The 24,974-nt window shown below is 34.8% G+C and overlaps 1 protein-coding gene across 1 annotated transcript in view; it reads left to right on the top strand.

Annotated features, from left to right (window-relative positions):
- LD (Homeodomain-like superfamily protein) overlaps positions 1-6,025 on the top strand; it is a 69,411-nt gene extending 63,386 nt beyond the window's left edge. The window contains exons 12-14 of the mRNA XM_089801874.1: positions 1,576-2,268; positions 2,419-3,137; positions 4,446-6,025. Of these exons, the coding sequence (XP_089658000.1) occupies positions 1,576-2,268; positions 2,419-3,137; positions 4,446-5,663 (2,630 nt within the window). The 3' untranslated portion in view covers positions 5,664-6,025. The remainder of the gene's footprint in view (positions 1-1,575; positions 2,269-2,418; positions 3,138-4,445) is intronic.
- The last annotated feature ends 18,949 nt before the right edge of the window (positions 6,026-24,974 follow it).

Genomic DNA, 24,974 nt, shown 5'->3' with positions numbered 1-24,974 from the left:
TGGAGTAAAGTAGCAAACTAAAACCTAAGGGTTTCGTCAATTTATTGGGAATTAAAAAAATATTAAAAAAAGAGAAAATTGCTGTTTTAAAATAGAGAGAGAGATGTCACATTACCTTTGACGACATTGGTACATAGTTTGCTCCATATCATAATGATGAAGCTGCAGGGTTCATGCTTCTCTGATTCAATTCATCTAGTTTTTAATCAAATGGCTCAACATACCTTGAGATAGTGAAGTTATCTTCTTCACATGTGCTAGATTTTGGCTTTAAGGTCTAACACTTCAACTGAGGGTTTTAGTGATCCATTTCCATAAGGAGAACTGTCCACTAAATTGCAAAGGTTGTTGATATCAGACTGATGGATAGACAGAAAGAATGATAATCTCATAACTTTTTACTAGCTTTGAGCGGCAGAGTGGTGTTCTTAAAGTTTACAGATGTCCCACATGAAGTAAAAAATGTTGACACTTTATGCCAGCTATTGGAGAAGGTGTTCTAGGGGGTTGGGGGTGCAAATATTGTCCAACATGGGTTTAAGATTATTATTATTTTTGGCTCAAACTTTTCCAGTTATTTTTCAAGTCCTGATTCTTAGGCAAAATTTTATGCTGCCAAGTTCGAGTTGTCCAACAGTGGTATGAACTAAAGAAAAATTTAAAATCAAACGATTATTATTAATCTTTAGGACCTTACTTAGAGGGCAGAAATAATATGTCAGTTTCACTGAGGGTGTGAAGCTGATGGATGTCTATCCAGTTTCGTTGCAAAAACCAATGTCAAAGTCAAATGGAGCTGATCTGTCAATATTTTTTCTAAGATGGTTTGATTTTATTTTTATTTTAAAATGAGAGGTTGTCTCATACGGTGAAAAAATTACTATTAATTGCAATTTGCAATTTATCATGATTTTCGGGTCAAGGATTGACGCTGACCAATAAATTTAGGAAATCACAAATTTTGAATATTTTAAATTGTCTTTGAGGTTGACTCATGATTAATCTTGGAACAATTGCCAATTTTGTAACAGTGCCTAGAATATATTGTCACCAAGAATTCATGGAACCAATCAATTGTTCGCTCTCAAATGTAAACGGTTAAGCTTGATTTTTCTTATTCAAATGCAAATCTTCGAAAATATGTCAATTGCATATTTTAATATCATGTAGTGTGTAATTCATGATCTGCCTACCTATGATTTCTTGACAATTGATATTTCAATTTATCTGCATATATGCTGCATTTTTTATAGTAAAATGAATTGAATGAGGAAATATTTTCCCAAAATTTCTGGACAAGTATTGAGGTATACATTTGAGCATACTTGTTTAGTGTTTTTGGAATTCATAGCAGATGGCCCAAAGAAGTAGATATTGATGTGGGAGATGTTATATTCAACTTATTGAAATAACAGTATTAAGAAACTGTTATCTCATGCATTCCATCAAATTGCCAGAATATATTATTGGATAAAAGTTACGTATTGGAATTCAATAAGAAGTGTTTCATTGTTATCCCCAAATGCTGAAATTATTTTCACCATTTTTATATTGTCTCCCTGACTACAATTATAGAAACAAAAGAAAAAAGGAAAGTCCTCTTGGTTGAAGAGCCTACTACAGTAATGGGCAGGAGAAAAATGAATGTAGCAGTTTCCAAAACCTGTTCTCGTCCACTTTCTGCTGATGATATTCAGAAGTCAAAAAGAGGAGCTCAGTTGTTGAAAAGTAGGAACAGCGAGTGTAATATCTTAAAGCTTGAAGATGGCCAGTCGAAGAAAGTGAAGCTTTCAGAATTGGGCATTACATACTCATTTTCGCACAGAGATCATAAAAAAGTGGGTTGTACCAAATCTGGTCAACAAGAATCAGGTATTTTAGAGGTCCAATCACGAGGTTGCCAAGATAGTCTAGAGGATGTAAATAGCAGTACTGTCAAAGAGAGTCTTGTAGAGGAGACAATAAGGAATGTGTCAATGCAATTGGGAGAGTTTCAGAATCCTAGAGAGAATCTGATACAGGATACAGTAAAGAGCAAAATGATAGAAGAATCATCATTGATTATGAATGAACTTGGAAAGACTCAAATTCTCAAGGAGAATCTTGTAGAGGAGACAGGAAAGGACTTGCTCGGACAAGAAGCTTCATTAACCATGGGTGAACAATTTATAGCTGCTCAAATTCAAAAAGAGAATCTCATAGATGAGCCATTATCAAGAATGAATGAACCGTTTGGAATGACTCCTGTTCCTTGGTTTACTCCTCCAGGTGGCTATTGATTCTAACCATATAAATCCTGTACAAATTCTATGCAATGAAAAGAAAATTTCAGGCAGTTTTTTTGAGGATAAATGTAGTTCTAGAGTCTTGAGTTATGTTTAATTTACTAATTTTCTGACATTCTTTTATTTTTTGTAGAGACGAGGATTGATCCATCTTGTAGGTTCGCTTGTGGGCAAGAAAGTAAAGAAGTGGAAATTCAGTCAGATCGTGTCAAGAGGGAAAAAGAATCTGTTTATACAAATGAGATGTCTATTCCATCTGAACCAAAGGAGCCTTGGGATATTGAATTAGATTATGATGATAGTTTGACTCTTGAAATTCCATTACAATCCATTCCACTGGAGGATGGTGCTAAACTATTTTCCCAAGGGAATGACGAAAGACAGCAACTTCAAGATATTGGCAAGGATTTGAAAATTGAAGGTTCTGCCTCTTTCAGAGAGTGTTATAATCGGAAAGTTTGTGTTGATGTGGATAACACTGTAGGTGACATGGAAGATTCTTCATTTACGGAGCTCACTTCAGATTCCTGGAAGCAAGTTAGAAGTAATAATGAACCTGGGCCTGACCTTGAATTGTTGGCAGTACTGCTGAAGAATCCTGATTTAGTGTTTGCCTTGACTTCAGAGCAAGGTGCACGCTTCAGTAAATCTGAAACAGTAGCTCTGCTTGATCTTTTGAAGGCTACTGGCTCAAAACAAGAAAGCTTTTGTGGAGTTTCCAGTTTTGCTTCAAATAAACAGGATGTTATTTCTAGCTCAGGTTCCTCTAATGCTGAGGTTATAAAATATGAAGAACCTTTGATGGAGGATAGTGCAACCTCAGCATCCATTCTACACTCTGTTCGAAGACTGGTGGGTTCACATTTCTGCTGTTATTGTGTGCTAATGGCTATTATTTTGATCAAAACAGTAAAAATTGACCACATGTTTTCTGCAGAATTGATATATGTAAAGTTGAGAATCTTTTATCAAACTCTGATTTGGTTGATGTGGAAATTGAAATTCAATACATACAAACAAGGATCTTTAATTACAGAGACTACCAATAATTTGTGCAGGGCTTTTGTCTTTTTTTCCTTCCTTTTTCTTTTTTGTTCCATTTTGTATTTCAGGAATTGTTTAAGATAAATTGAAATATCAAAACCAAATATTAAGGTCAGTTAATTGAATTCCAACTTGGGTTTTCTGGGTATCAAATAAATTACTCTTCCTTGTTTTTAACTATTTAAGATCCCTGTTAGTTGGATGTTCGGGCTTGAAGGATATAAATATTAAATTAGTGCAGAACTTCCAGAATTTGTCTACATGGAAGACGTGCATGGGTCTATGATCTATTATAATAGCACGATGTCCAGTTTTTAAAGTTAATTTTGGAATGAGGAATTTATTTGGGACTGTTTTTAAATATCAGACCTTACCTCCACAAATTTTCAAACTATAACTCGTAATTTTCAAGGAGTCAAATCAACTGTGTTTTCTTTACTCATTTAATTTTTTTTATTGTTAATGCAAAGAAAAATTTAAATTTTAAAACACTTCATATGTCAGACATATATTCTGATAGTACTCCTGCACCCTGATTGTCCATCAAAGCGAGGTTGAGATGCTATATGCAATTTAATATAATGACCAAACAATCTCACATGTGATTAAAATCAATTGTATCTATGGTCTTTACCAACCAAAGATTGTAAAACAAATTTCTGATCATAATTGTAAATTTATATGTACGTCAACAAGAGATGACTTAATGAAGCAGTGTCAAAACCTTATAATGACTTGAGGTATTTCAGCATGTTTGATTTATAAAAAGGACCAACTTGACTGCTATGGTTAACTGTAACATGCATAAGTTGCCTTGAGTTTGTTTTGGGGTTTCATTAGAAAGTCTTGTCAGATCATACGTGAGTCATGTCTATACGGAGGCCATGAACATCATTTTTGGATCTATTAATAGAGGTTTCTATTTCATAGTATGCTGTAAACTCTTATCATGTGATGAGAATATATATAATAGTGGGGATAGTTTCTGCAGTTGTAAAATTTTTCATCTATTCTATCTGGTAGTTGTGGAGCGCATATGTTTAGTATGTTGTATTTGTTATTAACTAAATTTTACAAAAATGTTACGTAATTGTATTGTATTCTGCTTTCTTCCAGGCTGAACAAATATCTACTGCTGCCGAGGCTTCATCCATTCATATGTTGCCACCAAATCATGAGACTTCATCAAATATATTATATAGGATGGGTCATGGAGATAATAATGATAATGGACTCGTTTCTGACACGTTAAAGAAGAAGCAAAAGTTGTCTCCTCCCCATGATTGCGTATCACAAACTTTTGTTTTTCCTCAGGATATCGAACAAGCTTTAGTATGGGAACCCCCTGAAAATTTTTATAGGTCTCAAGATGGTTGGTTGCAAGAAGAAACTGCTAATCCACAACCTGTTGTTCCACAGGTAAGGCCTGCGTTGGCTGCAAACAAAGAATTTAGACCTGAATATGTTAGAACTTCTAGTGCTTCCCAACCACCAAATTGGCCACTGGTTAATGGACAAAACGATTTCAAAGATGCAAACATAAGCAAGCATGGGTTTGAAGTTTCAATGTTACATTCACTGACTGTTGAACACAATTTACCAAAAACCATTAATAAAGCATCATCTAGTGACTTGTCTGTTGCTCAGCCCACTCTTAAGCGCAGTCCTCTGAATGGAACCGGTGGGCCCTTGGCTGTTATGATTCCAGCAGGGAAACCTACACATCAAAGTGCACCACAAGCTTTGTTGCCAAGATGTGAACCTTTTGTCGGACAAGGTCCTATGCATCAAGGGCACATCAGAGCACCCAATTCTCTAGCCAGTCCGGGTCTGCGAGTCATTCATAGCATGCAAAATTCTTCAAGCAATGGTGCTGGATTTACTCAAGGTGGGGTTTCCGAAAGAAATGATCACATTGATCGCATAAGGAGCTTGGTAATGGATTTTGGACGGGACACCGGAATGGCACACCCAGAAAACACTTTTTCAGCTGATAGTCAGGAACGTTGTTTGAGAACTAATATTTTGCCTCCACCTTCAAATTATCCTAACCAAGTATTGCCACCTGTTCAGTCAAATCTAGTTGGACCAGAACCTGTTGAATGGTTTCACACAAGAAGACCTCACAATTACTCCCAAAGATCTATGCCTAAGCCCAAGATTAGTACTCCTAGAAATACAAGGGCACCAAATGTAAGAGACGTCCATCAAGCACATAATCTCTCTCATAGGACAATGGACCATGACCACTCTAATCAACTTGAAAATTTTCAACGCCATGGCCCTTGGGGGTGGTCTGGAAGGAGACCTCCCCCAAGATCAGGATGGCGATGAAACTGGTGAAATAGAGTTTCTGTTTATTTTTACATGTAACATAATTTATTTCAGAGTTCTGATATAAAAGATAATTTGGATTGCGGAGGAAATGATTGCAGATTAGCCTTTTTTGCAACAGGAGGGAGAAATACCTGCCTAGAGCTGAGCAAGAATACAAATCAAATGAGCTGGACTAGACTTTTATTCTACTTGCAGGCTAGAATACCCAGGCAAATATAACACTTGATATCTGCATTATTGTCTTGTCAGATTTTTCTCAGTTTTGTAAAAGTTATTGAAATCACAATTTATTGATTTCATGTCAACTGAAAAAATTAAAAGAAAGAAAAATAGTGGACTGTCATTGTTTTTGTTGTCAACCAGAGAGCAGTAATTAAAAGTAAGTTTTTTTGCGAGGCAAATTTACTGTCACATAAGATTGATGATTTCAAAACATTGTCGTGGAGAATTTGAAAATTGGGCTTGTTTTTCAAACATTATAAAGTGCTAGAGATAATGCCTATGAACAACTGCACCTGAATACAGAATCTAGGACGTGACATTGTCACCAAGATACTATCTAGATTAATATCTCAAATGGACAAGATTAAGGATATATTATGATTTCACATATATAGACCAGATAGATATGAGGTGGTAAATAGACCATCAACAACCTTGAACTACACATATTGTGTGGAAACCAAGTTTAGTCCATTTAACTTACAATCTCAAAGACTAGCAACTGCATATTGCCAAATAAACAGCAACTGCGTATTGTCAAGTTCCACAAATTTGTTTCTCCTTTTAAAACTATCTTCTTACTACATTTTTCTTTTCAAATTTTAGTTATTTGAATTATTATTAATGCTCCTAGAAGTTTAGAATAGCGGGTCAAAACCAAGAGAAAAAAGTTAATATTTATGTAGGCAGCAAAAGAGTTTGAATATTCATTGTATCTTCCAATTAAGTCATTGTATCTATTGGTACATTGAAATTATATAATGTTTATAGAATCACTCTTAGTACTTTTTGAATCTTTAGAATATTCATTATATCTTGCAATTAAGTCATTGTATCTATTGATACATTAAAATTATATAACATGGGATCTTTGGAATATTTGTTATATCTTGCAATTAAGTCATTGTATCTATTGGTACATTGAAATTATAAGTCATTGTATCTATTGGTACATTGAAATTATATAATGTTAATAGAACCACTCTTAGTACTTTTTGAATCTTTGGAATATTTGTTCTATTTTGCAATTAAGTCATTGTATCTATTGATACATTAAAATTATATAATGTTAATAATATTATGCATAATTTTTGGTTTTTTAAAATTCAATTTTATTTTATTTTCAATAGATTTCATCCACTTATTTTATTTATTTGAAGTTTATTATATATCAAGATATTATCATTATGACTCTTTGAATTTTTTTTTAATGATATATGTACCACCCATTAAGCAGCAATGCATCCATTATCCCTTGCACCTTGGAATGCACTAATGCCTTGTGTGTGCATATGAAGTATTCAAGTTCCTTCGAAATCTGTATTTGATACAATCTTGTAGAGAAAGTGGCTAATATCATTCTCCCTAATGGTATCAGTAGTGTTTTTTAGGAAAAGATAAAAATTAACTATTCATTTGGAGAGGGTTCATGAAACCATTATTCATGAACTAGGGACAATGAATTTGACTACAAAAACTATACAATTGAATTATGATAGTAATATTATAGTTCAACTTGCTGTGGAAAATATCTTGTTAAATATAATTTAGAATTTTGTTTTTAAAAAACCAAACAAACAAATGAATAAAAAAGGAGAAAAAAAAGGTGCAATTGTCAAATTAGATTAAAATTAAATCAGACAAATGCACTTTACATTTTGTATAAAAAATATTCATCTATGAGTTCTGATTTCCTGCCATAAAGTGTATTTGATAGCTTGTACACAAAAATGTAGGATTGTGGTTACCTTGTAACTAGAAGATTCTACTGGATATTCTGCCTTTCAAGTAGTAAGTAATGTGGCAGCACTTTGTAAGATATTGCTGATAACCAATATCAAGATTGGATTCTAGCAATTGCACATCAAGTGTTCTATAATGGGGATTTAAACTCTTATTTTTAAGAAAAAGAGGTGTTATGAAGGGAAAAAAAAATAAAATTGCTGCAAAGATAATTGGAAATCTTATATTTTGAAATTAAAAAAATTCTTTCGATTGTTTTTTTTCCTAGGTTTGCCTATTCAAGCAGATGAAAAGGGGGTGGGGCTATAAATTATTCCACTAACTTAGGGATGTTATTGCCACTTGTTAAACATTTAAGTAAATTTTTTTGTTAAACAATATGATTTTCTAAAACTTGTTTTTATCATTGTAGAGCAAAAATGATATATAATGCATTTGTAAGACTATTGTCTTCTTAAAGTTCTAGATCTTCAACGTTTAACCTGATTTGCACTACAAAATTAATAGGACAAGTAGCTTTTAAATGCCACTAAAGCATATCCCACAAGACCCTAGCCTAAGATAGTTTCTAAAAATTTCAACAGTTAGAACTTAAGAAAGGTCAGCGGCCAAAAAATGCAGTTCAGAAAGCACTAAAGATTTGAGACTTGCATAATCCTTCAACGAAAATAGTCCACAAAAGGTAGTACATAGGTGATCTATCATCCCAATCTAAACAATGTCATAGTTATGTCCTAAAATAATTAGGCATTGTGGGATCTATAATTTTCTATAGAAAATATAAATTAATTATCTTGTATTATAAATTTCAAAATTTATAATGTAAATGACATTAGTTTCCTTGAATGGATGGTGTAGTTGGTTGAAGGTCTTGGACTTTTCCTCTATATAGATTTTGATTTTCTTTATCTCCAGAGGCACTGCCCTTCTATCGCATATATCGAATTATCTTTCAGAGTTGCAGTTTGATTTCTCCTTCTCCCTTCCTTCTATTCTCTGTCTTCTGGTTATCGATTGGCAGTCTTGCTGTTGGTAGTTTTTTTGTTGGGCTCTTGAATTACTTAGACTTGAACCGTTAATAAATTATTTTATCTAACCAGGCTTATCTGATCATAGTAACATGTAGATTGTTGCTATCATTCCCAAGGAGATTAATCTGCTCAAAAAAAATAATTTAGACTTGATAGATTGAAGGGATACTCCTGATTTGTTAAAAAGATGGTTAACCTGAAAAATTGTCTTTAAAAAAACAGCATTACACTAACATAATCACAAGCTCATCTAGACAGCTATTAGCAACTCATAAATTTCTGATATTTCTCTTGATAAAGTCAGTTTACCTTGTGGAAAACTTAGCAGCTGTTTGGGTGCCTGATATTTAGCACGTCCCTTGTAACAAAGTTTTCAAACCGTTTTAGGTCATCACAAAATTGGTATTACACCATATCCAAGAGTTACATTTCCTTACCCTACGAGAGCCAACTTTTGAAATTTTCTAGACCTCAAATAGTGCATTAGGTTTTGCTTTGATTATAACCCGTCATATTATGTTTTTTCGTTATTGAGAAGATTAATTGTTTTGATAGAGTTTGATGTAATCTGTGTTTCTATTCTCCCTTATATTTTTGGCATCAGACATATTATATTTCCAGCAGTGGATGTAAGTACAAAAACTTCGGAATGAATTGGTAGACGTGTTTGTAGAGTTAGTTTTATTGCAAGTGTCAGTTGGAATACAATAGTGTTGTTTAAGCTAACGAAGGACTTACTCTGGTTGCAAGATTTTCATCATGGTCTGTAAATATAGTGCTTACAAATTTCGTGGTAATATTCTGAAGATCTTATGGACATTTTCTGTATATGCTTTCATTTCTCAGATTTCTTTCCTTAAATATAAGGAGAATATTAAAATGACAAATATCTATGAAAAAAGGGTTCTGAATTGTCTGTTCTCCATATGGCATGCATTTTCTAATCAGTGCTATCTGGCAGTTAAAGGCTTGGGGTGCTTGCCACAGAAATTGTAAGAATCAACTAATTTGTAAATATGCGTCTTTTATGCAACTACATTCAGTTGCAAGTCAAAAACAAAATGGTTTACAGTATATGTTGGGTTTCATTGTTGAGCTAGGTGCATGTATTGGCTGATCTGAATTGAGTAAAATGAAATTGTTTTTGGCAATTGGAGAAGACCCCGTATCATAATTTTTGTATTTTCTGTTTAGAAATGTGGCTACCACTTCTTTTGTTGTTGGTCTCTTAGTTGGCAGTTATACGTGGCAAGATTGACAATGAGGCAATGTTATTGGTTACAGAATCTGAAAAAAAAATCACCAGCTGATAGAAAAGATTATATGGGAGAACTCCTTGATCTCCAAGGAAAGACTATAACATAATAGAGGAAAAAGGAACAAGAGTTTTAAGGTTTCCAATGCTGTGAGGAAGAAGGAACAAGACTTCAAGGTTTCTAGTGTTGTGAGTTAGGGATTAGAAGGACTCAATAGGAAAAAGAACAAGAAGAGGAGTAAGATAGTACGTAAGCTTACAAAATAAATTAAATAAAAAAATAAAGTGGTGGCAAACAAGAAGGGAAAAAAAAAGACAATGGAAAGGAAAATAGGGTTTTGTGAATATAAGGAGATAAGCTGATATTATTAGAGATAAAATAATCTAAATTTACTTTGTTAGAGATTCTGATATGAAAAACAAAAGATTACATTATGATTATTCAATAGCTGCAAAGTAATTGTACAAAAATGAGTTTGAAGAAGAGGTTTTTACCATAGTTAACAATACAATAGACCACTTCAAAAGAGGTTAAGGTGGTAAGAAGCAAATATATTAGGCTTGCTAAATGCACAGGCTAATTTAACTTTCTAATCGATTGAGCTAGTAATTGAGTATATTGCATATCCAAGAATAAAGACAAAAAAATCCTTCTTTTTGTTAAGGAATTGATGGTCACAGATAGAGTAGATATATACTTTGATTTTCTCAATGGATAGGATAAGACGATCCTTGTAGATTTCAGACTTAGATCTTTTATTGATCTTTGTCACTAATTGACAAATACAAACTAGAATACACACTGTGGTCTTAATCGAAATTGTTTATAATGAATCACCAATTATTGATGGAATGCAAGGCAAAGGAGTCTTTATTGCAGATGCTAAGTATGTCGTTGATTGATATGTTCTCTACAATATCATTATTGATTTATATACACTATAGAAGGGTCATGCCCATGTAGAGGCATGACTCTATGTGGCTTATGTCGCGTAGGGTCATGATCCTATGTAGTCATGACCATTCAATAACTCAGTTTTCATTGTTTAACAAGATGACCGATATCATTAATGACTTGTTAATTACGATAGAATAAAGCGCGATCAAGTCGCATATAAACCACGACGATTTCATATGTATCTTGCATTGTGTACTATGTAGAGAATAGTAAATCATTTTCTTAGTTTTTTTTGCACAACACTACACACACACACACACACACACACACACACACACACACACACATATTGCCAAGTCCAAGAGTGCCTCGTAAGTATCTCAAAATGTGCTTGGATGCCATGAGATGTATCTTCTTAGGTTCACACATAAATTGACTTAATGTATTTGTAGCATAACAAATATCAGGGTGGGTATTTACTACATACATTAGGGATCCAATTATTTGTCTGTAGAATGTAGGATCTGTGGCTTTTGATTTGGGTGCTTCACTTTTGAGCTTATGGAGATTTGTTTCCATAGGTGTGGACAATGGTTTACAATCCATTATGTCAAATTTATTTAATGTCAATAGTATATTTATTTTGGTTTCAGGAAGATATAGTCTTCCTTCTACCATACTACTAATCCCAAAAAGTAGTGTAAGAGACCTAAATCTTTCATTTCAAATTCAAATGTAAGACCTTGTTTGCACTTTATAGCAAGGTGATCTTCCCTTGTTATATTAGGAGATCATCAACAAAGAGAACAAGTATTAGCATATCTCCCTTTGATTCTTTGAAGTATATATTAGGGTCAACTTCATTTCTTGAGTATCCTAGTTTGATAAGGTAATTGTCAATTTTTTTCATACCATGCCCAGGGGACCTATTTAAGGCCATATAGAGATTTCTTTAGTTTACATACATGTGTGTTCCTTCCATGAATAATAAAGCCTTCTGGTTGTTCCAGGTATATTTCTTCATCAATGACATCATTTAGGAATGTTGTCTTTACATCCATCTAATGTATCTTCCACCCTTTGGATGCAACAATTGCAATGATGGTTCTGAAAAATGTATATCAAGCACTAGGAGCAAATGTTTCTTCATAATCAATTCCAACCTTCTTTGAGAATCTAGCCACAAATTTGGCTTTATGTTTTTCAATACTGCCATCAGGTGCTTGTTTAATTTTAAATAGCCACTTTGAGGAGATAATATTTTTTTCTTTGGATCTTGGTACAATTTCCCAAACCATGTTCTTTAATATGGATTGATATTCCTCAATCACGACATCTTTCTAGGCTTGAGATTTCAAGGCTTCTTCAACATTTAAGGGTTCTGATTGAGTGGATCATTTATGTGAGTGACATAACATGAGTCAATACTTGTTTTCTTATTTTCTCTAAAGATTTCATTAGGAGCCACATTGTTTTCTTCAATTGTTTTTTTGCCCATAATGGTCTTTTCTTGTTGGGAGGATTTGAGTAATACTTAGGGTTAGGTGTTGTGGGTCCATGATCTTCTATATAACTCTCCCTCTCAATCATAGAACTTTCATCTAATTCTAGGATGGGATCATCATTTGGTTCTTCTATATTTTTAGAGTTATTCTATGCAACATCTTCTTCAAACTTAACATCTCTATTGAGTTCAATAGTCCTTGACCTTAGTATGTATACTTGATAAGCTTTGGAAGATTCACTATAACCAAAAAAATGCCTTTATTTCCCAAGGGTTCTAGTTCAGTCCTTTTCTCTTTAGGTATATGAATGTATGTCATGCCCCCAAATTTTAATGTAATAATTAACTTAAATTAATTAATTAATTGGTCCCATAATTTGTATAATATAAAAAAAGGACATTTAATTAGCTACTTTAATTAATTAATATGGGGCCCAAGTTAATAATATTTGTATTTGTGGTTTTGATTGATTTATTATATCTTGGACCCATTTTTATTTAATTGTTTTTGTAGGTAGGTGTGACTGTCAACTATCTTTGTAAACCCTCGAAAAGTTTCTCCGAAGGGTATTTAAGCACGATATGTAGGTAGTAGTTGGTAGGCGATTGGGGATTATTTATTTGTACTACGAATTCCTATTGGAGTTCTGTATTGTTCACCATTTCAGAAGTGAAAGACCTTCCCTACTTGGTAGGTGCGGTTTCAATGGGATTCATCTCTCACCCTATTCCATCTATTACTTATCCGGATTCTAGAAAATCAGAGCACCTTTCTTATGTGCAGATATTATTGTTTCTAAAATACATCTATCTTTATTATTGTTCCGTGTGTGGAAGTTTGCGCTCTGTGTTTCTATTGATTCCTCCGTGGTCGATCAACAACATCATCCTTCCATATGCATGCCCCTATCACCCATCAAAAACCATCATCCGTACCCATTTCTCTATCACCGTACAAACTTGCATTAGAAACCATACAAATCACCTTGTAGACTGTATCATTGACCGTACAACCCTTGCCTTGCTACATCGTACATTTGCACTAATTAACTGTAAAACACTTTCCTTACTACACTGTACAACTACACCCATTGACCATACGGTCTCCCCTTGCTGCACCATATGACTACACTGTCTTGTTCTGACTGTACGACCTACCTTGTTGCTATCGTACGACCTCTACTCTTCGCTCCATATGAACATTAGGGGCTTAAAGAAGTTGATTATGATTTTGACAGTGCATCTTTGCAGAGAGGAAAGATACCCTTGGTCATTTTCTGGAAAGGAACATTACAGTGGTATTAGAGTTGGCGATTCTGCTAGCCTATTGGGAGAATGGAGAGCTTTGACTTGGATTACACTATGGCTTAGTTTTGAGCTGATTAGAGGACACATTTGTTATCGAATACTCCAAGAATACTTTTGCATACCAACAATTGGATGGTCAAGTACAAGATGATATATACAAGGTGGTTGGTGAAATCATTTACAACAAAGACAATCTACTTGGTAGTTGAGTCCAAGATGAAGGAAATGATTCTGGAAGAATGTACTTGCAAAAATATCATTGAACTAATGCTCCACAATCAACTTGATCAAAATTTGTGTTTTACTAGCGACCCTTCGAATAAGCAACCTCTATAGGTAGTTCTTCAACCTAATAGTGTTGTGGATTCGATTGAGGATTATTTGCAAGAGCAATCTTTATAGTTGGCTGATTATGAAGTCTATTCCCTAGTGGCAATAATGATGGATTACACAGATGAATTTCAAGTTTGGGATCTTGGTGACTTGGGACAGGACAATATTTATATTAGAGTGGCACAATGAATGCTTAATGATAGTGTGGTGGAAGGGAGGTTTGATGACAATTCACTCATTTCGCTTGCTTGTTTGGTTTGGGATATCAGAGTGGCGCAATGAAAGTTTGACAACAATGTGGTGTTGCAAAGGATTGATGTCATTTCACTTGTCTAGTCTGGACGTTTGATTTGGGACCTTGAAGCTATTGTCGTTTCGTCTGATGACAGATTGCTTGAGGGCAAGTAATCTTTGGGCAGCAAGAATTTGTCATGTCCCTAAGTTTTAATGTAATAATTAAATTAAATTAATTAATTATCTAGTCCCATAGTTTAAATAATATAACGAAATGACCTTTAATTAGTTACTTTAATTAATGAATATGGGGTCCAAGTTAATAATATTTGTATTTGTGGTTCCAATTGATTTAGTATAACTTAGACCCTTTTTTATTTAATTATTTCCATAGGTAGGTGTGACCGTCAACTATCTTTGTAAACCCTCAGGATGTTTCTCCGAAGGGTATTTAAGCATGATATGCATGTAGTAGTTGGTAGGCGATTTGGGATTATTTATTTGTATTGCAAATTCCTGTATGGATCACCCTACAGATAGTATTATTGGCCGTGTAGACCTTGCCTTGCTACACCATATGACTGGACTCATTAACCTACAACCATTGCCTTACTAAACCATACAACTACACCCATTGATCATATGACCCCCCTGCTACACCATACAACTACACTGTCTTGTTCTGACCGTACGACCTACCTTGCTGCTATCGTACGACATCTACTCTTCCCTCTATATGGACATTGGGGGCTTACAAAAGTTGATTTCAATTTCAATGGTGCATCTTTGCAGAGAGGAAAAGACACTCTTGGTCATTTTTTGGAAATGAATATTACAGTGGTATCAGAGTTGGTGATTCTACCAGCCTGTTGGGAGAGTGGAGAGCTTTGACTTGTATTACACTATGGCTTAGTTTTGAGTTGATTGGAGGGCACATTTATTAGTTGAATACTCAAAGAATACTTTTGTGTGCCAACTATTGGATGATCAAGTACAAGATGACATATACAAGGTGGTTGGCAAAATCATTTACCAAAAAGACAAAATCTACTTGGTAGCTGACTCCAAGATGAAGGAAATGATTCTAGAAGAAGATACTTGTACAAGTATCATTGAACCAATGCTTGATGATCAACTTGATAGAAATTTGGGTTCTACCAACGACCCTCTGAATAAGAAAGCTCTATGGTAGTTGTTTAGCCTCCTGGTGATGTGTATTCAATTGAGGATTATTTATAGGAGTAATCTTTACAGTTGGCTAATTATGAAGTCTATTCCCCAGTGGCAATAATGATGGATTCCATAGATGAATTTCAAGTTTGGGATCTTGGTGACTCGGGACGGGACAATATTTATATTAGAGTGGCGCAGTGGATGGTTAACGACAGTGTGGTGCAAGGGAGGTTTGATGACAATTCACTCATTTTGCCTACGTGTTTGGTTTGGGATCTCGGTGACTCAGGACATGATAATATTTATATCAGAGTGGCACAACAAAAGTTTAAAGATAATGTGGTATTGTGGAGGATTGATGTCATTTGACTTGTCTCATCTGTGCATTTGACTGATCACCCTATAGATAGTATCATTAGCCGTGCAAACCTTGCCTTGCTATACCATATGACTGGACTCATTGACCTACAACCATTTCCTTACTAAACCATATGGCTACACCCATTGATTATACGACCCCCCTGCTACACCATACAACTACATTGTCTTGTTCTAACCGTACAACCTACCTTGTTGCTATTGTATGACATCTACTCTTCCCTCTGTATAGACATTAAGAGATTACAAAAGTTGATTTCAATTTCAACGATGCATCTTTGTAGAGAGGAAAGACACTCTTGGTCATTTTCTGGAAATGAATATTACAGTGGTATCAGAGCTGGTGATTCTGCCAGCCTATTGGGAGAGTGGAGAGCTTTGACTTGTATTACTCTATGGCTTAGTTTTGAGCTAATTAGAGGGCATATTTATTAGTCGAATACTCAAAGAATACTTTTGTGTGCCAACTATTGGATGATCAAGTACAAGATGACATATATAAGGTGGTTGGCAAAATCATTTACCAAAAAGATAAAATCTACTTGGTAGCTGACTCCAAGATGAAGGAAATGATTCTGGAAGAAGATACTTGTACAAATATCATTGAATCAATGCTCGATGATCAACTTGATAGAAATGTGGGTTCTACCAGTGACCATCCAAATAAGAAAGCTCTATGGTAGTTGTTTAGCCTCCTGGTGATGTGGATTCGATCGAGGATTATTTGTAGGAGTAATACTTACAGTTGGCTAATTATGAAGTCTATTCCCCAGTGGCAATAATGATGGATTACATAGATGAATTTCAAGTTTGGGATCTTGGTGACTCGGGATGGGATGATATTTATATCAAAGTGGTGCAGTGGATGGTTAGCGACAGTGTGGTGCAAGGGAGGTTTGATGACAATTCACTCATTTTGCCTGCGTGTTTGGTTTGGGATCTCAGTGACTTAGGACATGACAATATTTATATCAGAGTGGTGCAACAAAAGTTTGACAATAATGTGGTATTGTGAAGGATTGATATCATTTGACTTGTCTTGTCTGTGTATTTGATTTGGGACCGTGGAGCTATTGGCATTTTGTTTGATGACGGATTGCTTGAGGACAAAAAATCTTTGGGCAGTGAGGATTTATCATGTCCCCAAATTTTAATGTAATAATTTAATTTAATTAATTATCTAGTCCTAGAATTTAAATAATATAACAAAAGGACATTTAATCAGTTACTTTGATTAATTAATATGGGGCCCAAGTTAATAATATTTATATTTGTGGTTTTGATTAATTTAGTATATCTCAGACCCATTTTTATTTTTAATTGTTTCCATATGTAGGTGTGACCGTCAACTATCTTAGTAAACTGTTAGAAAGTTTCTCCGAAGGGTATTTAAGAATGACACATAGGTAGTAGTTGGTAGGCGATTTGGGATTATTTATTTGTATTGCAAATTCCTGTTGGAGTTCTGTATTATCCATTTTAGAAGTGAAATGCCTTCCCTACTTGGCTAATGAGGTTTTGATGGGATTCATCCCTCACCCTATTCCATCTATTACTTAGCCTAATTCTAACAAATCAAAAAATATTTCTTATGTGCATATATTATTGTTCTGGAATACATCTATCTTTATTGTTGTTTCGTGTGTGCTTTGTGTTTCTATTGATTCCTCCATGGTTGATCAACAATAATATCCTTCCATATGCATACCCCTATCACCCATCAACAACCATCATCCGTACCTATTTCTTTATCACCGTACAGACTTGCAGTAGAAACCATACGAATCACCCTATAGACTATATCATTGACCGTATGACCCTTGCCTTGCTACATCGTACAAATACACTCATTGACCGTACGGTCCTTACCTTATTACACCACATGACTACACCCATTGATTATGCGGTCTTACCTACTACACCATACAGCTACACTATCTTATTCTAACTGTATGACCTACCTTGTTTCTATTGTATGACCTCTACTCTTCGCTCCGTACGAACATTAGGGGCTTACACAAGTTAATTTCAATTTCAACGGTGCATCTTTGCAGAGAGGAAAGACACCCTTGGTCATTTTCTAGAAAGGAACATTACAATGTATACAAGGCATCCAAATATTCTCAGGTGAATTAGATAAGGTTTGGTCCTTGAGAAGAATTCTTCTAGTGTTACATTTTCTAAAAATGAAAGAGGGCATCTATTTTCAATGTATACTTCAACCCAGATGTTATATGAAGATTTTGATCATGCGTTGCAATAGACATTTGATTAGATAGACTTTGATAAAGCAAAGTAATTGTTTATGTCAAGAAATCTAAGCCAACCTGAGCAAAAGAATAAATACTAAGGACTGTCAAGTAATGCTAGCGTCAACCGAGCCACAGTTAGTGCCAAGAAAATCTAATATTGACCAAGCATTAGTATCGACTGAACAAGTTAGTTGATATCAAGCAAGAAAGCTTATACAATGAATGAGCATTTCAGTATTGACCAAGTATTAGGATACAATGATTGCTGAGTGATAGTAAAAGATCAAATTCAAAGGAATCGTGAGATCAAGCCGACTCATTTGATTTCTTGGGATATGTAAAATGTGTTGAGAATAAGATAGATGAGTTAGATCATTAAATTCAAAGTGATGATTAGGTAAAGACCTAATAGAAGGATTCTAGAGAAGTTTCTAGAGGATGATCAAGAACATATATATATACATTGAATTGAGTTGAACCTGATTATAAACCCTAAGATCTACGGTGGATGTAGAAAATGGTAAAGTACAAATTTCTTATTTAAGGTGATACAAAGAGGAACATTTGATGCCTATGCCCTAGCAAAGCCCTATCCAGCTAGTGTGTGTGCAAAACGTGTATGTCAAGGAAGTAATACAGAGCAAGGTTGATTAGAGGTCATACAAGTGAGTGGATGCGAAGCTAGAGGAGAAAGATTGTAGATGTGATGCTTTTGTTGATAAGTGAATTTGAGCATAAGGTTTAAGTGTCGATGAGTAGACTAAATTGATTTCTTGAAGGGTGTCCAAGAAGATCAAGATTAGAGATGACAATGGAAGACTTATCAGTGAAGCAACATAAGGATTGAACAAATATCTAAACCAACAAAAGTGAGTTGTAATTGCATAGATCAAAACCTATTGTTTTCTTTCTTATCATTGTAAATGATTTGTATTGAAATCCTTTTAATAGAGGTTGACCTAATAGTCATTTGAAGACTTAACAATTTGTGTAAATCCTTTAACTAGGTGACATTCTAAATGGAATGACCAAAGTCCTCCTACAAGGCCACTCCTAAAAGGGTGATTAAATCCTCTAACCAGGTCACATTTAAAGATGTGTATTGCAACCTTCGATAGGGTTGGCTCCTAATAGAGCTCACTTCGAAAGAGTGAAAAAGAGTGACATGTTGCTGATGGTTTTTTCCAAATTGGGTTTCCACATAAAATCCTAGTGTCAAACTGTAATGAATGCCTTATGAATGTTTTACATGTGATAATGTTTTCATTATACAATGCATGTTAAGTTTATGATAGTTTTACAGTAGTGACTGATCAAAAACACAAAAAGTAGAACAATGATGTGTTTAATGTTTTATTGTTCAAGTGGTACATATAGACCTTGAGTAATTGATTCACCCCACCTCTTAGTTATTCTAAACATTTCTAACAATTGGTATCAGAGATAAGTGCTTACAAAGAAAATTTTGAATGTACTTAAAGTTAAACATCATAAAAAACAAGAGAGATGTACCCAAGCTAAATAAGGAAAACTTTCCTGCATGGCAGACCTTGATGAAGCTACACATATCCAATATCAGTGATGCTTCTTTCAATTTTCTAAGCAGTGAATATGTAGAAGTAACATCTTCTCCTCTGACTGCTGAGGAACTGAGGCAGAAGTTAGATCATAACCAAGCAATGTTGGAAATTGCCTCAACCCTAAGTTATGTCAAGTTTGATGACCTAAAAGATTGCAACATTTCAAAGAAGATGTGGGATAGATTGAATTTTTAGGATTTAAACCACAAACAAAAATAACAATTACATGCAAATATAACCAATAACAGAAAAATAATAGACCACACAGAAAAGAACACAAGACACCAAGATTTAACATGGTTCACTCAATCCCTGGGCTATGTCCACCAAATAAAAAATCTAATATTTTATGATCTAGTAATTACAACCTGATTACAATCCGTAATCCCTTACAACTCAATACTGTTGCAAGAACCAATTTCACTTCACATCCTTATAAAACAATCCCTAACCCTAAGCCCTTTTATACAAGTATTTTAACCGCTTTAGGTTTATAATTAATAATTACATGTCGGCCCAAAATCTTGATAAAATAGGGCCCAAATTTTTTTTCAAAGAATTTATGAAGTATTTATAGTACTTTCCTGATCAGTCACCATAATCTAACAATCTCCCACTTGGGGACTGATTAGGCTCCATACTAAACAACAATCTCCCACTTGGAGACTAATCCTATAGCAATACCGCTACCACATGGGGCTCCCACTGGATCAAAGCACCCTGGACTCTACTGTTCTTTTATTCATATGCAGTCTAGAAGACCAACCGAAGCTGAGGAGGAGTTCAGCTTCTCCCTTGTTACTACCTTTGTCAACATATTTGCTAGATTGTCATTGGTATGTATCTTCTCCAGCTTTAACTGTCCATCCTCCAAAACTGACCAAATGAAATGGTACCACAACTGTATGTGTTTGGTCTTTGAATGTAGAGCTGAATTCTTTGCAAGATGAATGGCACTCTGACTATCTGTGAACAAATAATTATCCTTCTGAGGATGTCCCAATTCTTGCAAGAAGAATTGAAGCCATATCATCTCCTTGGTTGCCTCTGTAGCAACTACATACTCTGCCTCTGTAATGGATAAATCATTAACCTTTTGTAACCTAGAAACCCAGCTCACAACTGCCCCACCAATAGTAAAGATGTAACCTGTAGTACTCCGCATAGTATCAATATCCCCTGCCAAATATGAGTCAACATAGCCCTATAAATCAGTAGTAGAGCCCCCAAAGTGTAAACACTTATTGGATGTTCCTCTTAAATATCTGAGAATCCATTTGACTGCATTCCAATGCTCAATTCCTGGATGACTCATATACCTGCTAATGACTCCCACTGCATGTGCAATATTTGGCCTAGTACATACCATAGCACACATCAAGCTTCCTACAGTTGAAGCATAGGGTACCTTGGACATCTTATCCTCCTCTTCTTGTGTCTTGGGACACATCTCCTTAGTCAATTTCAAATGACCAGGTAAAGGTGTGCTGATAGCTTTAGCATTATCCATAGAGAAACGTTGCAACACTTTCTCAACATAATTAGCTTCAGATAGTGTCAATGTTCTATTTTTCTTATGTCTACAAATCTTCATACCAAGGATTTGTTTTGGTGCCCCTAAATCCTTCATAATAAATGCATGTGCTAATTGGCTTTTTAGCCCCTAATGTGATCCATGTTAGACCCAGTGACAAGCATATCATCAACATATAAACATTAAATAATGTAGCTATAATCATCCAACCTCTTAAAGTAGACACAATGATCTGAATGACACCTACTGTAACCATGCTCATGCATAAAAATGTCAAATTTCAGATACCATTGCTGAGGTGCTTGCTTCAAGCCGTATAAAATTTTCTTCAATTTGCACACTAAGTTCTCCTTACCATTGACCGCAAATCCTTGTGGCTGAGCCATATATATCTCTTCATCCAAATCACCATGAAGGAAGGTTGTTTTAACATCTAGCTGCTCTAAATGAAAATCTTCAGTAGTCTAGAAGTTATTTTAACAAGAAGAGAAAATATCTCATCAAAATCAATTCCCTTTTTCTATGCAAATCCTTTTACACACATCCCATGTCTTATTCTTCAGCAAAGAGTCCATTTCATATTTCATTGCAGAATCCCACTGAATCTTATTATCCACCTGCATAACTTCATCATAACTTTTAGGTTCACCAGCATTAGTAAGTAAAATAGAATACAAAGAGGGAGAGAATCTTTCTGGAGGTCTAATTTGCCTTGTTGACCATATAACATTCACTAGTGTATGTGGTATTTTTTTTTGTGGTTGTTGCACATCATGAGGAATGGCTGGAACATTAGCTTTTGGAGTATCATCCAACACTACATAATCATCTTCTTTCTTCTCATGTTGCTGCAACAGATCTTTGTACAACACTTTCTCATTGAATATGACATCCCTGCTTCTTAAAATTTTATGATTTTCAAAATCCCAAAGCCTATAACCAAATTCATTAATGCCATATCCAAAAAATACACATTTCTTTGACTTAGCTTCTAGCTTGTTTCTATTTTCAGAATTTATGTGAGCAAATGCTTCACAACCGAAGGTTTTGAGAAAAGAATAACTCACCTTCTTACCAGTCCATGCCTCATCTGGAATACCACAACCCAAAGGAGTAGAGGGACCTCTATTAATCAAATATACAATAGTATTGACAACCTCCACCCACATGTGTAAGGGCAACCCATCATGCAACCTCATGCTCCTTGCGCGCTCCATTATATTCTTGTTCATGTGTTCAGCCACTTCATTTTCCTATGGAGTCCTTGGAATAGTTTTCTATCTACGAATACCATTAGTGGAACAATAATCTTCAAATTCATGACTACAATACTCACCACCATTATCAGATTTGAGACATTTTAATTTTTTACCTATCTCATTTTCAACCAAGCATTTCCATTTCTTAAAAGTTTGAAATACAGTAGATTTCAGTCTAAGGAAATAAACCCATACTTTTCTAGTTGCATCATCAATAAATGTAACATAGTAATGAGAGCCACGAAGGGAAGATACTTGAACCAGTCCCCATACATCGGTATGCACAAGCTCTAATTTCTCCTTTTTATTTTCCTTCCCAGTCTTTGCAAAACTTGCTCTTTTTTTTTTTCCATACACACAACTTTCACAGAAATCCATATTAACACATTTCAGACATGGTAAGAGTTTCTTTGATCGAAGTACTTTCATACCTTTCTCACTCATGTGCCCAAGTCTATTGTGTCATAGCACTGTATTAAAATCTACAACAACTATTTGTTCTCCTTGCTCAACTGCAACAATTATTCTTGAACATTTATTTTTCTCTAAAACAATTAAAGTAGAAGGAACAATATGACCTGTTCAAAGATATAAGGTGCCTACTTTCACACCTTTTTCTACTACAAGGGAACCTTTTCAAACCTTCTAATTTTTATCATTAAAAGTAACTACACAACCCTCATCACCGAGTTGCCCTGCTAAAATTAAATTCCTACTCAGCCTTGGAACATGCCTTACCTCATGTAGTAGCCAATGATTTCCATTCTGTTAACCTTAATTTTTCCCTTTCCAACAATCTGACAGGGTTCATTATCCCCCAAATAAACAAGCCCAAAATCTCCTTGGACATAATCAATGAAATAACCTCTATGAGCTGTCGCATGAAATGAAGCACCAAAATCAAAAACCCATGAATCATTAACACTTTTTAAAGATAGAAGAAAAGCATCCTCTTTAGATTTGTTACTTACCACATTTTCCTCCTTGTCTCCATTTGATTTATCTCCTTCATTTTTCTTTCGATTCTAGCAATCTTTCTTTTTATGCCCTAGTTTCCCACAGTACCAGCAACCGTTTGGTCCTCTCAATTGAGACCTCCTCCCCTTTGACTTTCCTCTTGATTTCTCACAATTTTTGGAATTACTTCCTCTCTGAATTGTTCTGCCCCTGCTTTGTGCATTCAAAGCATTTCCTGATGTAGATCCACTTGAGGTTTTCCTACGAGTTTCCTCACTCAAAATAACACTGATCACATCATCATATTTTAGAGTACTAGATTCAGGAACAGAATTACTCACAACCATTATCAAGCCATTCCAACTTTCAGGCAAAGAACACAAAATCAAGAGAGCCCTAATTTCTTCTTCAAAATTGATACCCATAGAAGATAACTGACTAGTAATAGTATTAAACTCATTTAAATGATCTGTAATAGATCCACCTTCTTCCATTTTTATATTAAATAAATGCTTCATGAGAAATACCTTCTTTGAAGCGAAGGGCTTTTCATACAGTGTCACTAGGGTTTTCATCAATTCTTCTGTCGTCTTTGCTTTTGTAATATTAAATGCCACCAATGGTGCTAGGCATAACCAAATGATTCCAAGTGCCTTTTTGTCCAAAAGATCCCATTCATCATTTGACATAGATCCCTGATAGCTTTTCCTTCCAACGGCTTCCATAAATCCTTATGATACAGATAGTCTTCCATTTGCATCTTCCATAATTGGAAGTTCTACCCATTAAACCTATCAACCCTCAGCTTACCCTCATCTGCCATTGCTCCCACTCAATCATGAGACTCCCACTCAACTGTGAAACTTTCCCGCAGAGGATAACTAAAAAACAACCTAGCTCTAATTCCACTTGTTAGGATTTAAACCACAAACAGAAATAACAATTACATGCAAATATAACCAATAATAGAAAAATAGTAGATCATACAGAAAAGAACACAAGACACCAAGATTTAATGTGGTTCACCCAATCCTTGGGCTACGTCCACCAAAGAACAAATCCAATATTTTATGATCTAGTGATTACAACCTGATTACAATCCGTAATCCCTTATAGCTCAATACTGCCGCAAGAACCAATTTTGCATCACATCCTTATAAAAAAATCCCTAACCTTAAGCACTTTTATACAAGTATTTTAACTACTTTAGTGTTATAGTTAATAATTACATGTCGGCCCAAAATCTCGATAAAATAGGGCCCAATTTTTTTTCCAAAGAATTTATGAAGTATGTACAATACTTTCCTGATCAGTCACCACAATCTAACATGAATACCATTTATGGAGGTGATAACAATTTACTAAGAGCCAAAGCAGTATGTCCGAGAGATAAATTTGATGATATGCCAATGATGGAAGGTGAAAAAATAGTACAATACTACACAAGAGTTAAAGAGGTTGTTAATGCTATTTGAGGAGCAAATTGAGTAATTGAAGATGAAATAATGATAAGAAAGATATTGAGGAATCTACTCCCTATTTATGCCATTAGACTTTGCAATTCAAGAATTGAGATGCACACCAAGTAACAATTTGACCTTAGAAGGTGTAGTTTGTAGACCTACTACTTTTGAGATGTCTAATTTT

This window comes from Cupressus sempervirens, chromosome 9 (assembly GCF_028749045.1).
Source record: "Cupressus sempervirens isolate cs-2001-9-10 chromosome 9, ASM2874904v1, whole genome shotgun sequence".
NCBI lineage: Eukaryota > Viridiplantae > Streptophyta > Pinopsida > Cupressales > Cupressaceae > Cupressus > Cupressus sempervirens.
The sequence above is the reverse complement of the archived record's forward strand: the minus strand, read 5'-3'. Positions and strand labels throughout refer to the sequence as shown.